This window comes from Telopea speciosissima, chromosome 9 (genome assembly GCF_018873765.1).
Source record: "Telopea speciosissima isolate NSW1024214 ecotype Mountain lineage chromosome 9, Tspe_v1, whole genome shotgun sequence".
Classification (NCBI taxonomy): Eukaryota; Viridiplantae; Streptophyta; class Magnoliopsida; order Proteales; family Proteaceae; genus Telopea; species Telopea speciosissima.
In genome coordinates this window covers 49,420,040-49,434,993 of record NC_057924.1, presented here as the reverse complement: position 1 = coordinate 49,434,993, position 14,954 = coordinate 49,420,040, and the positions used below count along the sequence as shown (strand labels likewise).

Below are 14,954 nucleotides of genomic sequence, written 5' to 3'. Positions count from 1 at the left end.
CTCTCCATCCAAATGTGGTTGAGAGTTGCACAAAAAGCTAATTTGCTGACTGAGTCGCAAATAGAATGGCCAGCAAAGGTCATATCAATCCAGATCCATTCCCTTGAGAAAGGGAGGATTCTTCTATGGGAAGGCCAGCACTTGGTCAAAATTCCTTTCCAGATGGCAATAGTAGTAGGGCATTCAAAGAAGAGATGATCCAAGTCTTCAGAATTGTTCCAGCAGAGGCAGCAAGCAAGAGAGACTAGGATCTGTCTGGATCGAAGGAAAGACTGAGTTGGTAGGCAATTGTTGAAGATTCTTTAGGTGGTAAAGCAATGTTGGGGGATGTGATGCTTGAACCAGAGAAGCTTGCACCATAGAGCCCAAGGGCCGTTCAGCCGGATGAGATTCCAGGCAGCCTTGGATGAGAAGGAGCAAGAATTGTTGATCTTCCAAGTAACACAGTCACCTCTAGAAGCAGGCCTTCTGGTAATGGTATGCAGCTCATTCCAGATGAGACCGAGGGAAGGGGAGGAAGATGGGGGAGGAGCCCAGCCAGCTTGATCAATGATGTCAGCCACTAAGGAGAGCCTGTTGAGACCTGAAACATTAATGGATCTCGGAGTGACCAAGTGTAGAAGAATTCCCATGGGGTGCCAGTGCTCCAACCACAAGTAGGAGAAAGCCCATCACCAATACTGGAGCGAATGACTTGGAGGACCAGATGACAACTAGCAAGGATCTTACGCCAGACCCAAGAGGCATCGGATAAGGCTGAAGCAGTCCAGATAGAGTCCTGGCGAAGAAGGCCTGAATATAACCAGTCAACCCAGATACTTTTCTGCTTTGAGGCTATCTTCCAAATGAGCTTGATGATACTCGCAGAATTCACTTCTTTTATTCTACGGATGCCTAGGCCGCCTTCTTTTTTGGGGAGACACACAGCTGCCCAACTGATAGGATGGAGGAATCTAGCTGATTCATTGCCCTTCCAAAGAAAAGAGGCCATGAGGGGCTCCAGAGATTTAATAACAGATTGAGGTAGCCCAAAGATGCCTGACCAATATATATAAGACGATTCTAGGACTGATTTGATGAGAACCAGTTTGCACGCATAGCATAGAAGCTTGCCCTTCCAAAGTTGGAGCCTCTTCGTAATAAGATCAAGCATAGGGGTGCAGTGGTGAGCTGATAATCTTGCCGAGATCAAAGGGAGGCCCAGGTATTTGACTGGAAGATGTCCTTTGAGAAAGCCAGATTTCTCCAGGAAGGCTGATTTGTCTAACTTTGGCACCCCCCCGCAAAGAATAGCAGGGACTTGGCTGGATTGATGCACAAACTTGAGAGCTCATGGAAGTGCTGGAGACAAAGCATGATGGACTCGAGCGAGCTAATCGAGGCCTTTGAGAAACACATCAAGTCGTCAACAAAGGCCAAGTGAGTAAGCTTGAGAGCTTTGCATTTGACCATCGGAGAGATAAGCAACTGATCAGTACAAATCTTGATATCTCTGGAGAGGACTTCCAATGCCAAAGTAAACAAGTAAGGGGATAGGGGACAGTCTTGGCGAATGCCCACCGAAGCGCCAAAGTAACCTGTCGGGCTGCCATTCACTAGAACCAAGAACATTGGGGACGAGATGCAAGAGGTAATCCAATTGACAAAGACCATAGGAAACCCCATCTTGATCATGACTTGAGCAATAAAATCCCACCTGAGCGAGTCAAAGGCCTTATGAATATCAATCTTCATAAGAATAGAAGGAGCATGGTTTTTCCTATCAAAGCCTCTCACTATGTCATTGCACAAAAGGATGTTGTCCGCAATATTTCTTTTAGGAATAAAGGCAGATTGGTTGTCACTGACTAGCGGGTCCACAATACCTTTTTCTCTAAACCAAGGGGAAAACCTCTCCTTCAAATTTCTTCTTCTTTCTTTCGATTGTTGGATGGAATGCACTGCGTTGGAGTTAGATTGAAGTGCCAAAGTGAAGATTCAAGTGCCAATTTGGAGCATCATCACCTATTTGCAAGATTTCAAAGGTGTTTTCTATTTCTTCCTAAATCTATTTTTTCCAAAAAAAAATTTTGTAATCCTTGTTAGATTCATGTGGTTTTAATATATGTTGAACATCTTTGCCCGATCCCATCGGTCATGGCAATCATCTCAAGATCATCATGGCTATGACTATGGCCAGCAGAGCACCGGTTCTCGATTATAGTGCCTATGGTCGGGTGATGGGCAACAAGAAATGAGTATGACAACAGCTCTAGGTCGTTGGGCATACATTCCTAGTCCCAAACCAGTCATACATGCCTCAAACTCAATACGACAAAAGTAGCAAATGATCTACACCTCATACCAACAATTCTCCCATGTACCCTAAGATAGGGAGATTGGTATATGTTGATCAAGACTTATATGGAAGCTGTGTCACACTATTTGTAACACTATAGCAATTCCATGACATGGGAATTATATGGATCATATAGGGAGAATTTCTCAACCTTTAGTACAAATGTAACATGATGTAAGACATTTTATTAATGTTTTGATGATGGTGCAATTATAATGTTTTGATGCAATTGCTAGTTTTACTAAATTTATATAGATTTGCCCTTCCTTTTGTAGGATGAGCAAAGAAAGTGTGTGGTTGATGCATCTTGACATTTGCCCCTTCCTTTTTAGGGATGAGACAAAGGAAAGTGTGTGGTTGATGCTCTTGATCTGACTAGGGATTGAAGAAGAAACTCTCAATGGCGGCAATGAGGTCAGTTTTGATGATATCCCAGCAAGCTAAAAAGAATCCCATGCTAAAACCATCAAGGCCTGGAGCACCATTCACCTTGAGGGAGTGGATGGCTGCTACAATTTCCTCTTCATTAGGAATGGCACACAAGGAAGCATGCAGCTCTGTGGCAACAAATTTGTTGAGCAAGTGATCAGGGATGGGAGAATGATTCACCTGATGACTGGTGAATAAGTCTTTAAAATGCTACACAGCCAAGTCCTTGATGCCATCCGCTGAAGTGACAAGAGAACCATCCGGGCGAGAGAGCTGAGAAATAGAGTTTGCATTGGCTCTTGCTTTCATAGACCGATGAAAGTAGGCAGTATTCGAGTCACCCAGATCCAGCCACTTGATTCTGGACTTTTGCTTAAGAAAACTTTCTTCCCTAGCAAGCAAAGAAGAAAGCTCAATAGATGTCTCTTTCTCTTCTACAGCAAGGGGACCATTATGTAAGTCAGATTGTAACCGAAGCTGAATGGAAGCCAACTTGTCTTTGCAATCAGCCACCTAGAGAGTTATGTTCCCAAAGGTATTGTGGTTCCAAACCTTGAGAGCAGCCTTGACATTTTTGAGCCTTTTAGAGAAAGCAAGAAGGGGATTGGAGAAGGAAAAAACAGGCTTATTCCATGATTCAAGAACCAGGGGCAGAAATGAAGGGTGAGAGGACCACATGTCGAAGTATTTGAAAGGTTTAGGGCCAAATGAAGAGAAGGGTTGGATGGTTAGGGAAATAGGAGAGTGATCAGAGATACCTGGGTTGTCAAAGTAAGCATGAGAGGAGGGGAAAGAGGTCAGCCACTCTTCGTTAGCAAGAACTCTGTCCAGTTTACAGGCAATTCGATTGGAACCAGCTCTTTTGTTGGACCAAGTAAGAGGAAAACCTGCCCAGCTGAGATCATTTACCCCTAAATCATCAATACACTCATTGAAGGAGTTGACTGCATCCATATCCACATGATCCCCACCTTGCTTTTCATTGCTGTACCGAATGACATTGAAGTCACCTCCCAAGCCCCAAGGATGACTGACAGGGAGGGAGGCAATGGAACGAAGATCAGCCCATAAAGAGGATCTAAGAACAGGGCAATTGTGGGCATAGACCACAGTGAAGAAGAGGGAAAAACAGCCTTGGCTATCCGAGAAGGAAGTGTGCAGGAACTGAGATGAGGAGGAAGACAGAGAGATGGAAATTTTGGTGGGATCCCAAATTATCCAAATTCTGCCATTGGGGTGGGAGGAATAATTGGAGAGCAAGGACCAACCAGGCACAATGGAGGAAAGGATTTTAAGAGAGTTTTGCTCTTTGATATGAGTTTCCAGAAGACAACAGAAGCAGGAGCGAGAGGAGCGAATGCGGGAATGAACAGCAGCTTGTTTCGAGGGAGAATTCAGCCCTCGAGTATTCCAAATGGAACCAATAATCATGAGGGAAGGGGGAGCAGGGGCAGTGATGACTCAAGGAGTCGAGGCAGAACTGAACAAGATCTTGTTTCGCTGTGATGACGACGCCTATAGGATCTGCCGAGGGGGGAGATGGAGGTGAAAGGTGGTGGTTGAGGTTTTCTGGCAGCCTTTAGAGGTGTGGAAATGGGGAAGTCGGGTGAAGGGGAAGATGACACAGCCGGGTTAGGAATTAAACCCGACCCAGATCCATCAGAAGAGGGATAAGTTAAATGGGTTAAAGCAATGGGACCCATCAAAGGAAGAGAGATACCCAAATGAGAACCGAAAGTAGCAGGTGTGGGGCCAGCAGGTAAAGTGGAGGGGTCCACAGAGGTATCGTCATCAGGCTGAATACTTGAAGCAGACAAAAAGGCACCTTTGGCAGCAGAGGCTAAAGTCGTGATCGAGGCGCTGGCACAAGAGTCCAAAGGGAGATTTCCCAAAGCAAGGGTCTCCGTCGGAGGGCAGAGAAGATCGTCGACTCGACCAGAGCTTGGAATGGAAACATCTTCCGTAGCAGCTTCTGTCATCCTTGACCTGTCGTGATCGAGGCGATAAGCCTTAAAAAGCAGGGTCTCCATCGGAGGGCAAGAGAAGATCGTCATCTCCAGCTTGGAATGGAAACATCTTGTAGCAGTCATCCTGACTCTCCAGCAGGCTGAAAAGAGGCTTCTGTGGGTCGATCTCCGTCGTCGAGCTCTCCAGGACCTTCTCTACACCTTCGACAGGACATTGGTGCTTTGGTTTGCAGGCTTCTCCACAGGCTGAAAGTTTCGGCGTCGATGCCTGGTTCTCAGCCTGCCGCGAGAAAGGGATCTGTGCCGAGGAAGACTATGAATAGTCTCAGTGACGGCACTTACAGTGGCAGGGGGAGCTCCTTCGTGATCGATTAGGGCTTTCAGTGGGTTTTTCACAGCCTCATTTTCTTCAGCAACCACCCCAAGACCTGGGATTTCAGAGGCGGAGGGAGCAGCATCAGCAGAGACCTTTCCTGCCAGAGTACAGTGATGGGAATCGTGCCCAAACACCTTGCAGACTAAGCACTGGGGGGGCTTCCATGCATAATGGATTTCTTGTTCAAAGGAATAGTCGTCTCCTTCATGGACAGTGATGAAAACAGGGAGGGACTAATGCGCAGAGACTTCTACACAGATTCTCGCATAAGCCAAACGATCCTTACGCTTGGTTCTCGCATCGGAGAACAGAGGTTTGCCAAGTACAGAGCCAACGTAGCTGAGCCCATCGGTACACCAGAAGTGAAGAGGCAGGCCTGGAAGCGAAATCCATAGAGGAATGGAGGATAGGTCCACTCTCCTAAGTTGCAACTGTCTATGCCATTGACGGAGGAAGATAGGCTTCTTCCCCACGAGCCATGGCCCACCTTCTAGGGCACGAATCTTGTCCAGAGGAGAGGAGAATTTGAAAATGAAGAAGCCGTTTTCTAGCAGGTAGGTGTCCAAGGTCCCCTGTGGGCGCCATTGCTTGGACAGAGAAGTCTTGACAACATGGAAGGGAGGACGAGAGCCCAAGAAGTTTCCAACCAGGCAATTCTCCCAAAGCAGCGCTTCATCTACAAGCAAATCAGCAGGGCACAAAGCCACTTTCGAGGATCCCATAGAAGAAGGGGCGACAAAATGCAAAGGAAGACCATCAGAGCCAGCAGGGGAGCTATTGGAGAACAGAGATGACCAAGGAACAGGCTAGGGAGCAGGCAGAGAAGCAGGCGATGGAGAGTGAGAAGGGGGGTGGGAGATGGAGGAGGGGAAACAGCAGGGGAAGAAGACGGCATGCCTCAAGAGAGAAGAGACAAACCAGGGAGAGAGGGGTCAGTCCTGCCGGGAGCTCCGGAAGAGAGGAGGAGAAGCAGGAAGAGACTAACGAACGAGGATCCCTCTACAATTTATGTGTTGTTGGAGCCAGTTTCAAGGATTTAGTGTTCCTAACCACTTTGTTCACAGTTAGCTCTGGCTTCAGCAATATATTACTTTGGCAAAAACCCTAGTGGATCTTTTCTATAGTAAATAATAACCTAAGAGTAATTAAGCAAGCAAAAATTTGTATGAAAGCTCGCCAAAGTGGAGATTGAACATCAAAGTGCGGGTTGTAGTATGTTAATGATGCAGCTGCATTAGACATAAATCCTGTATGCAAGCTTGGGAGGCCCATAAGGTGCTGGCAATGTTCGAAATTTTGGTTGATTCAACCAAAATCTTGCTAAATTATTCTGTTTCGGGAAAGGTAGAAACAAAATGGGCCTCGACTCACCAGGCATGCAAGATTTTGGTTGAAGCTTATTGGTTTCGGACCTTTGGTTGAACTCTCGGTCCTGTTCAGGTTTTGATTTTTGTTTTACCAAGAAGTTACTTTCATAAAAACCATGTTTCAATCGAAATGGGTCGTTGTTTCGACCATCTCTTTAGTTTCGCCTGGTTTCGACTTTCGACCTTGGGTGCCAAAAAACCTTATTTTTTTTTGTTTTCTTTGGCCAAATCACTTGCAAATCTTGGTGGAACTTGTTGGAGACTACTACGACGCATCTATAATGATGATCTGCTGCATTTGAGCGAGATTTGTTGAAGATTCAAACTTTGAAGTATACCCTTTTTACCTAATTTTTAAAAATAAAAAAATAAGGTCAATATTTAGTGGTTGGACTTCATTTTTTTGTGTTAGATATTGTAGGCCAATCTAACAACTTCTCTTAGTCAGATTTAATTTTTTTGGTTTAAGAAATTGATTTTCTTTAGAGAAAAAGTTGAAAAAAATAGGGTTAATATACATTGGTTGGGGCTCAATTTTATGTATGTTAGACACCATTGGCGAATCTAGGGCTTCACAATGTTGTTTTCTTTTCTTTTCCGCTTGAAAATTATTTTTTTAAAATTAAAAAAATTCAAAATATTTACTAAAAAAATGAAAAAACTATTGTGCTTTGGTTGAAAAGTCATGAAAATTTCTGAAATTATTGTTTTGTCTTTTCAACACAAATGGCGTATAATGTGTTATACTTAATTTTTGGTTAATTAGGGTATTATTATTTTAAAAAATTTAAAAGAAGATTGTACCTAGTGCATGAGGCTCTCGTCATTGTGGGGTTTGGGGAGGTTCATAATGTATGCAGCCTTACCCCTGCTTCGTGCAGAAGCTATTTCCCGACTCAAACCTGTGACCACTAGATCGCAATGGAGCAACCTTACTGTTGCTCCAAGGTCCGCCCTCTATTATTTTAAAAAAAATATTAAAATTATTTTTAATAAGAAATAATTTTAAGAGTTAAGTAATAATTAGGAAATGATATAAAGAAGTCATAATGCCCTAAGATCCTTAGTGAGGTACAAAAGTGGCATTTGACAGGTGGATACAGAGATGTGGTCAAATGCCCTAAGGTCCCTAGTGAGGTTCAAAAGGCTATGACGGCCCTCATGAAGGGAGGAATACAGAGGATGTTAGATATGTAGAAGACAAGGGAAGAGTTTGATGAGGCAGTGCTGGAGAGATAGTCAGGAGCAGGGGATGACTCTGATTCTGATAGTGATGATGATTACATTCCTGCTTATGGGGAGACAGGCATAGGTAAGACAGATATGGCTTGCTAGGGCAGCGAGCCAAGTTACACATATGCGAGAGTAGGGTAGGTTAACCGAGATGGGGAAATGAGCTGGTTCCTCTAGAGCACCTGCACCAAAGGCTGGTGGTAGGAAGAAACAGATGTAGACGGAGTTGCCCTATCGGAGAGCACAAAGTATGAGGGGAGCCCCACCTCCAATAGATGAGGATGTGGTTGACATACTTGAGCAGGATCCTGCACTTTTCAGGACTCAAAGCAGTAGACAGAGAAAGTTGAAGCATGTGTTATCTGATTGGAGGGGTAAAGTGGGCGACGATGTGTTGAAGTGGTTCTTTTACCATAACATCCTAACACATGCTATTGACTACTGAGGGACCCTACTATAAGGATATTGATTATAGACATTGTAAGGAAGGATGGGGAAGGAGTGAAGAGGCCTACTGCTTATGAGCTTATGAATATGTATTTGCCCTAGCAGAGAAAAGAGCTAGAGGAGTATATTCAGACCCTTAAGTGGACAATGGTCAGATTGTAACTTCGTTGCTATGTGTGATGGTTGGCCTGGATCCTCTAGAGAGTCCATCATCAACTTCATGGTTTACTGTGATGGTAGGATTGTGTTCCTTAAGTCAGTGGATGCATCTAAAAAAGGTGGTCCAAGAGATGGGGATAGAGAACATTTCCAATTGGTTACAAACAACGGTAGTAAGTTTAAGAAGGCGATGGAGAGAATGATGAACAACAATAGGTATCGCCTATTGTGGACCCCATGTAAAACCCATTGCATTGACTTCAGGTTAAAGGACATGGGGAAGAAGTCTTTGGTACGTTGTGTGGTCGAGAGGGTAACACAAGTGACTACATTTGTATACAACTATAGACATGCACTACAATTGTTGAGGAACAAGTGTGATGGGGATTTGGTGAGACTTGTCATTACTCGGTTTGCCACAAACTACATTGCCCTAAAGAGCTTTGAGACAAATAAGTTGGACTCATGTCTATGCTATTGAGGAGTGGTTTAGTTGGAGGGAGTCGGGTTCTCCAGGAGGTAGAGTAGCCCAATTGACTATATCTAGTGAGTAGTTTTGGTACGATCTGAAGAAGGTTGTTATATTATTTGATCCAGTCAAGGTTTAAAGTATCGGTATCGCGTATCGTATCAGTAGGGTGATTTTAAGAGACGTATTGTATCATATCGGAGATACATATCGGATGCTGCAAATACGTATGAGAATGTCAAGATACACATAGAAATACACTTTTGAAGCAAAAAACAATATAATAAGCAATATTGCAGTTTGTTTCCTTGATTTGATTCGTTTTTCAGAAAGGAATCAAAACCCCAAGCATGAAATTTGAAAGATGTCACAAAATTGAAGTTTTGGGTGAAACCTTGTCTGTCCAGGGGCTGTTGGTGCTTTCTGGTTTCTGGAATCACGATTCTGAAGTCACATGTGCCTTTTAATGTGCGTATCGCAATGTATCGCATTGTATGATTTGTATCACGTCGTATCAGCTGATGCGATGCGATACATTCTTATAATTCAATTTTTTTCCAACCCCTAAAATCAATTGTATCAAGAGTATCAGTACGTATCGATCGTATTGTATCGCGCCATATCGGCTGATACAATGCGATACTGATCAATACCACTTTTTTTTTTAAAAAAAAAAGAGACATCTCATTGTCGTATCGATACCCTATGATACCGATACATATCGGCCGAGACGAAACGATATGGTGCGATACTTTAAACCATCGATCCAGTAGTGAAGGTCTTGAGGATGGTCAACTCTGAGAAGAAGTCTACCTTGCCATACTTGTATGCTGCAATGGAGATGATGAAGGACCATTTGGCAACAGAAATACCATGTGGTGGTAGGAGCTACATTCAAATAGTGCAAGATCACGAGCAGAGGCAACTTATGCATCCACTGCATAAGCCTGGTGAGTTTTGCTTTTATACTACATAAGTTAAATACTTTCCATTTACACTTTCATAAGCATTGACAAGTTCTTCATATAATTTCCAGCCTACTGTCTTAATCCCAAGTACCAATACAAGCACAAACTTGGGATGAATCAAGAATTGATAGATGTAGCTCAATATAAGGTGGCTAAGTTGGAGCCTAACCTAGATATACAGTCGTCATGCAATAGTGAAATTAACTTGTAGTTTCTTAAGTATTTCTAATTAATGCAATTACTCGAATTGGTATTGATCTTAGCTTACCAATGTTTGGAATGGACATAAATGAAGACTTTTAGGGATGCACTGGAGACTTCTAGCCATACAACCACAAAGTCCAATCAGGACAGTACTACTCCTGGTAGGCCCATTAACTTAGTTTCTTAGTTCGATTCATATAAGTATGTACCAACTACCAAGTACAAGAACTTACCAAGAATATTCTAGTGCGAGCGAATGGTGGGTGGTATATGGGAGAAATGCACCAAACTTGAGCAAAATAACAGTTAAGGTGCTCTCCCATATGTGTTCCGCCTCCAGATGCGACCCCAACTAGTGTAGGTTTTCACTTGTCCACTCCAAGAGGTGGAACCAATTGGGTCATAAACGACTGGAGTAGTTGGTATATGTGCACTATAACCTGAAGTTGAAGATACAACACAAACACATGGGCATGGTCAATGACAAAGACCCAATTGAGCTCAACAACATCATCCACTTGGACTCAGATGAGGAAGAACCACTGTACGAGTGGGGTGAGGAATCAAGGTGACCTTGTGATGAATCAGTCTGGTGGTAGGCCCGACCCTAAGATTGCAAGTCAAATGGGTGCTATTATCAGCAAGTTCGTGGCTTCTCGAGATGGTCAAATTCACACACTGACACCCTGATCCTTTGAGTCTTAGCTTGGCAGGAGGGATGAATGAGGTTGTCAACAGGTTGCATACTAGTTCCCACACTCGTACATTGTTGTCTAGTGGTGGAGATGATGGCGATGGTAATGATGATGATGGTGGTGGTGATGGAGATAGATTTTTGCTGCATTATGTTAAGAGATGCTTAATTAAGGTTTTCCTAAAGTTTCGGGCCAAAATATGGCCATTTGACCACGGCATGGTCAAACGAATCTAACCACTAGGGTTTGGCCAGGTTTCGATTGAAACCCAAAATATTTCGGTTTCAACTAATGTTGAAAGCTAGGTCGAAACCGAAACCTTGAGTGTTGGTGGTAGTCAAATGGACTGAAATTGACCTTTGGGTGGTTACAATGAAACCTAAAAAAAAAAGGTTTGTTTAATATGTTACTAGTAGAGTAGTAGTATGGTTAATGAGTAAATACTTAATGCATGTTACTTAATACTTAGTAGCAAGGTTTTAAGTATCCTTCCGTATCCTTGGATACTAAACCAAACTACCTTTTCAAGATGTTTTTAACAATCTATGATTGCATTATGTTACCTGATACTAATTTAGGTATTACTATTTGTAAGAAACCTAATACAATTTTGATATTAATTGAATGCACTTTTCTTGTCGTACTTTGTTCTTTTTTTATTCATGATATATTTTACTTATTACTTATTTATAGTGTTTTGTGCTTCAAAATTATATTTTGCATATCCTAAGCATTTCCATATGTTTCTTGACTATTTCCATACATATCTTTAGCATATCTTGTGTTTCTCGATACGATACGATACGTCTCTTAAAATCACCCTTCGATTCGATGCACGATACCATACTCTAAACCTTTCTTTGTAGTATGTTTATACTTAGATATTGCTTGTTTGGTTTGGACCTTTTGGGCAAGGTACTAAAACTCGGGTCTCGATACGATACGTCTCTTAAAATCACCCTTCCGATACGATGCCTCGATACCATACTTTAAACCTTTCTTTATAGTATGTTTATACTTAGATATTGCTTGTTTGGTTTGGACCTTTTGGGTTACTTTAGGTTAGTATCTTCATACACGAATAGATTTTTTTTTTCAAATATTCTTGCATAATTACTTTTTATTACTTATTAGTAGGTTTGATATTGCACTTTCAATGAAGATCTAGCATTTTAAATCACATAGATGTCGTTAAGATAGAGATAACTTGACATTAGTTGGATACATGGTGTCAAATCTCGATATGGTACAATACGACAGATACTGTCAGATACATATTGAGATTGGCCATGACGATACGATACAGTTCCTATACACAAAATTTTTATGTAAAATAATGTATTGAACTGATACGGACCATTACAGTACCAATATAGACTGATATGGTACCAATACGAATTGATACCCTCGATACATAGGATGCCAGAACTAAAAAATTCCCTAGTTTTTTGAAAGAAAACTTCGTCCTACACTGATTTTTTTGCTGAAACCCAAGCGGATCCCATCTATACTTAAAAACGAATTAAAAGAAGTGATAAACAAGCCAAAATTGCACTTGCCAATGAAAATTTGAATCACATAGATTTTTCTTTTTTAAATCTTCTTAATTGTTTTTTATCATTTATTAATAAGTTTGCTATTGCACTTGCAAATGTGACCAAGTGGGCCTTGGTGCAACGGTAAGGTTCTCCATTGTGACCAAGTGGTCATGGGTTTGAGTCTGGAAACAGCCTCTCTACGAAAGCAGGGGTAAGGCTGCGTACATTATGAACCTCCCTAGACCCCGCATTGGCGAGAGCCTTGTGCAGTGGGAGTGCCCTTTGGTATTGCACTTGCCAATGAAGATTAGAATTACATAGATGCCGCAATAGAGATAACCAAACAATGGTGGATATAATTATGTATTGCTAATTATGGTGTACAATACTTAAAAACACTACTTTTTGCATGTATTATAAGCATATCCATGCGTATCAAAGTGTATCTGACGTCTCGTAGCATCTCTTTTATATGTCCCCGAAATGTCTCTTAAAGCCAGCTTTTTGATATGCTACTTGATTCAGATACTTGACACCTGTGTTGTATATCATTATTTATTGCTTATTTGTGGTGCACAATGCGTAAAAAGTATAATTCAAAAACTCGTCTTGACCAGGTTGAGACAACCGAAATCTCGATATCTCAGCGAGACAATGCATTTTTTTTTGGGGGTTTCGGTTTGATGTTTCAGTGGGCAAATGGCCATAGTTGGCTCCGAAATTTTAGGGGAAGCTTGTTTTAGGCTTAATAAACATATTTAACTCTTTAAATTGTAAAAAAAAAGCACCCAATTTGGTGTTTTGGATTTGCAACCTTGGTTGGCAGAAACGTTGAACCCTTATGTAATATTGCCTATTCTACACATTGTTCGAATGCAATGAGACATAATTGGCAAGTAAAACAAGTAAATTATGCAATAATGGATGAAGACACATAATATTGAATAATTATTGAAGAAATAGTTAAAGACTTAAAGTAGAAACTACAAAGTTCATTGAACAATGCATATTACATAGACACCCAACCCAACTACCCAAGTACAGTGAACAATACATATGCCATAGATACCCTAGTCGAGATCTCAGAAAACACTATCCAAGTCTCGAAAAACTCGATCGAAACAATCCAGGTTTGATATTTCGTATGCAGTTTCGTCTCGACCAGGTTGAGATCTCCAAGATTTTCGAGATCTCGACGAGTTTTTTAACTAAAAAACACTTATTTTGCATGTATAGTAAACATATCCGAGCATATTAAAGTGCATCTAAAGTCTCTCAGATTTGTTTCTTAAAACCAACTTTTTGATACGCTGCCCGATACTGATACTTGACACTTTGGTTGTGGTAGAGGCATAGAGAACAATTGTGTATATCTTGCTATTTCTTAATCCCCTTGATGTGCTTTTCCAGTCAATCACAAGAGCCTATGGGAGAGTTGATGCTGATGGTTCACGATACTTGCTTAGTGATCATGCAGGATTTCTTCACTTACTTGTGATCACCCATGAGAGAGAAAGGTTATCAAAAATTCTTCCTATGCAATTTTTAGCCTGAAAGGCTGACTTTTTTTGGGGGATGGGGGGCTGAAAGGCAAACTTGAAGTTTCAAATCCTTTCGTGGTAACAGAAACAGCTAGTTCATTTTGTTTTTTAAGAAATGGTCTTGCATATTATTGGCTGCATTTTCCTGCTTCTGAAGTTTGGATTATCTGTTGGTTTCTTACAGAGTTACTGGTCTCAAGATTGAGCTGTTGGGAGAAACTTCAATTGCATCGACATTATCGTATCTTGATAATGCATTCGTATATGTTGGTTCGAGCTATGGAGATTCACAGGTGTTTCGAGGAAATGATTTATTTATTCATTCCAAATGCTATATTCATGTTTTCTCATTTAGCACATTCACCAAACCCCATTGCCTCCATACATATCTTTTTTGTTCAATATGTGGACCACCTCTTTTATTGGCCATATCCTTAAAATTTGTACCAACATCGAACTTGGAAAATTAAAGAACCCAATTAATGTTTTATTTCCTTGGTACATTTGTTATTTTAATGTTTTGAAAGTCTTAGCTGCAATTCAAAAGTTTGAGATAATATATTAGTCTGACTTAGGGTTTTGCACCCAGCCTAGATGTATCATCTGATTGAATAATCTTAATAATGTTGGTGACTCCTGTGTATATGATACAAAAAGTGGAGTTAACGGTGGTCGGTGAATGATGAACCTCCGTATATTGCTTGTTACATACTGCCTTTGCAGTTGGATGTGGATTCCCATTTTTCTTTTGTGGGTTCAGTAAATGACCTTGTGAAAATGAGAAACTCAAGGAATGCAGAGATGATTGACTGGCCTTGGTTTGATATATTTGCCATGGATTCTGATCTGTGAGTTTGTTTGTAGTAAGGCTGTGGTTTCATTATTGTGAAGGTAGAGGTCAAGGTTCAAGATTTCGGTTTCGAGCCTGGTTGTGACCAGGTTCCATAACGAAATTTCGGTCAAAATCTGTACAATTTCGGCTGCAAGTTTTGGTGAAGGGTTTTGAGGCTCAAATGGCTAGTTTGATAGTATACGTTGCATACTACTGTATATGTATTCTCGACTATGGCCTATTCCACAAAAAATTTAGTACTAGAACACATGTAATTCAGTTACAACTCAACTCAGCCTTATCTCAACTGAATGGGGTCAGAACACATGGATCCTATTTCTCCAATCTGTTCTATTCAAAGCCATACAAGATTCCAGTCCTAAGCTATACA

At 41.4% G+C, this 14,954-nt stretch overlaps 1 protein-coding gene across 1 annotated transcript in view; it reads left to right on the top strand.

Annotated features, from left to right (window-relative positions):
• The window catches only part of LOC122640355 (DNA damage-binding protein 1-like), an 81,562-nt gene that overhangs the window by 37,151 nt on the left and 29,457 nt on the right, over window positions 1-14,954 (top strand). Inside the window, exons 10-11 of the mRNA XM_043833518.1 lie at window positions 13,601-13,707; window positions 13,916-14,024. Coding sequence (XP_043689453.1) covers window positions 13,601-13,707; window positions 13,916-14,024 — 216 coding nt within the window. The remainder of the gene's footprint in view (window positions 1-13,600; window positions 13,708-13,915; window positions 14,025-14,954) is intronic.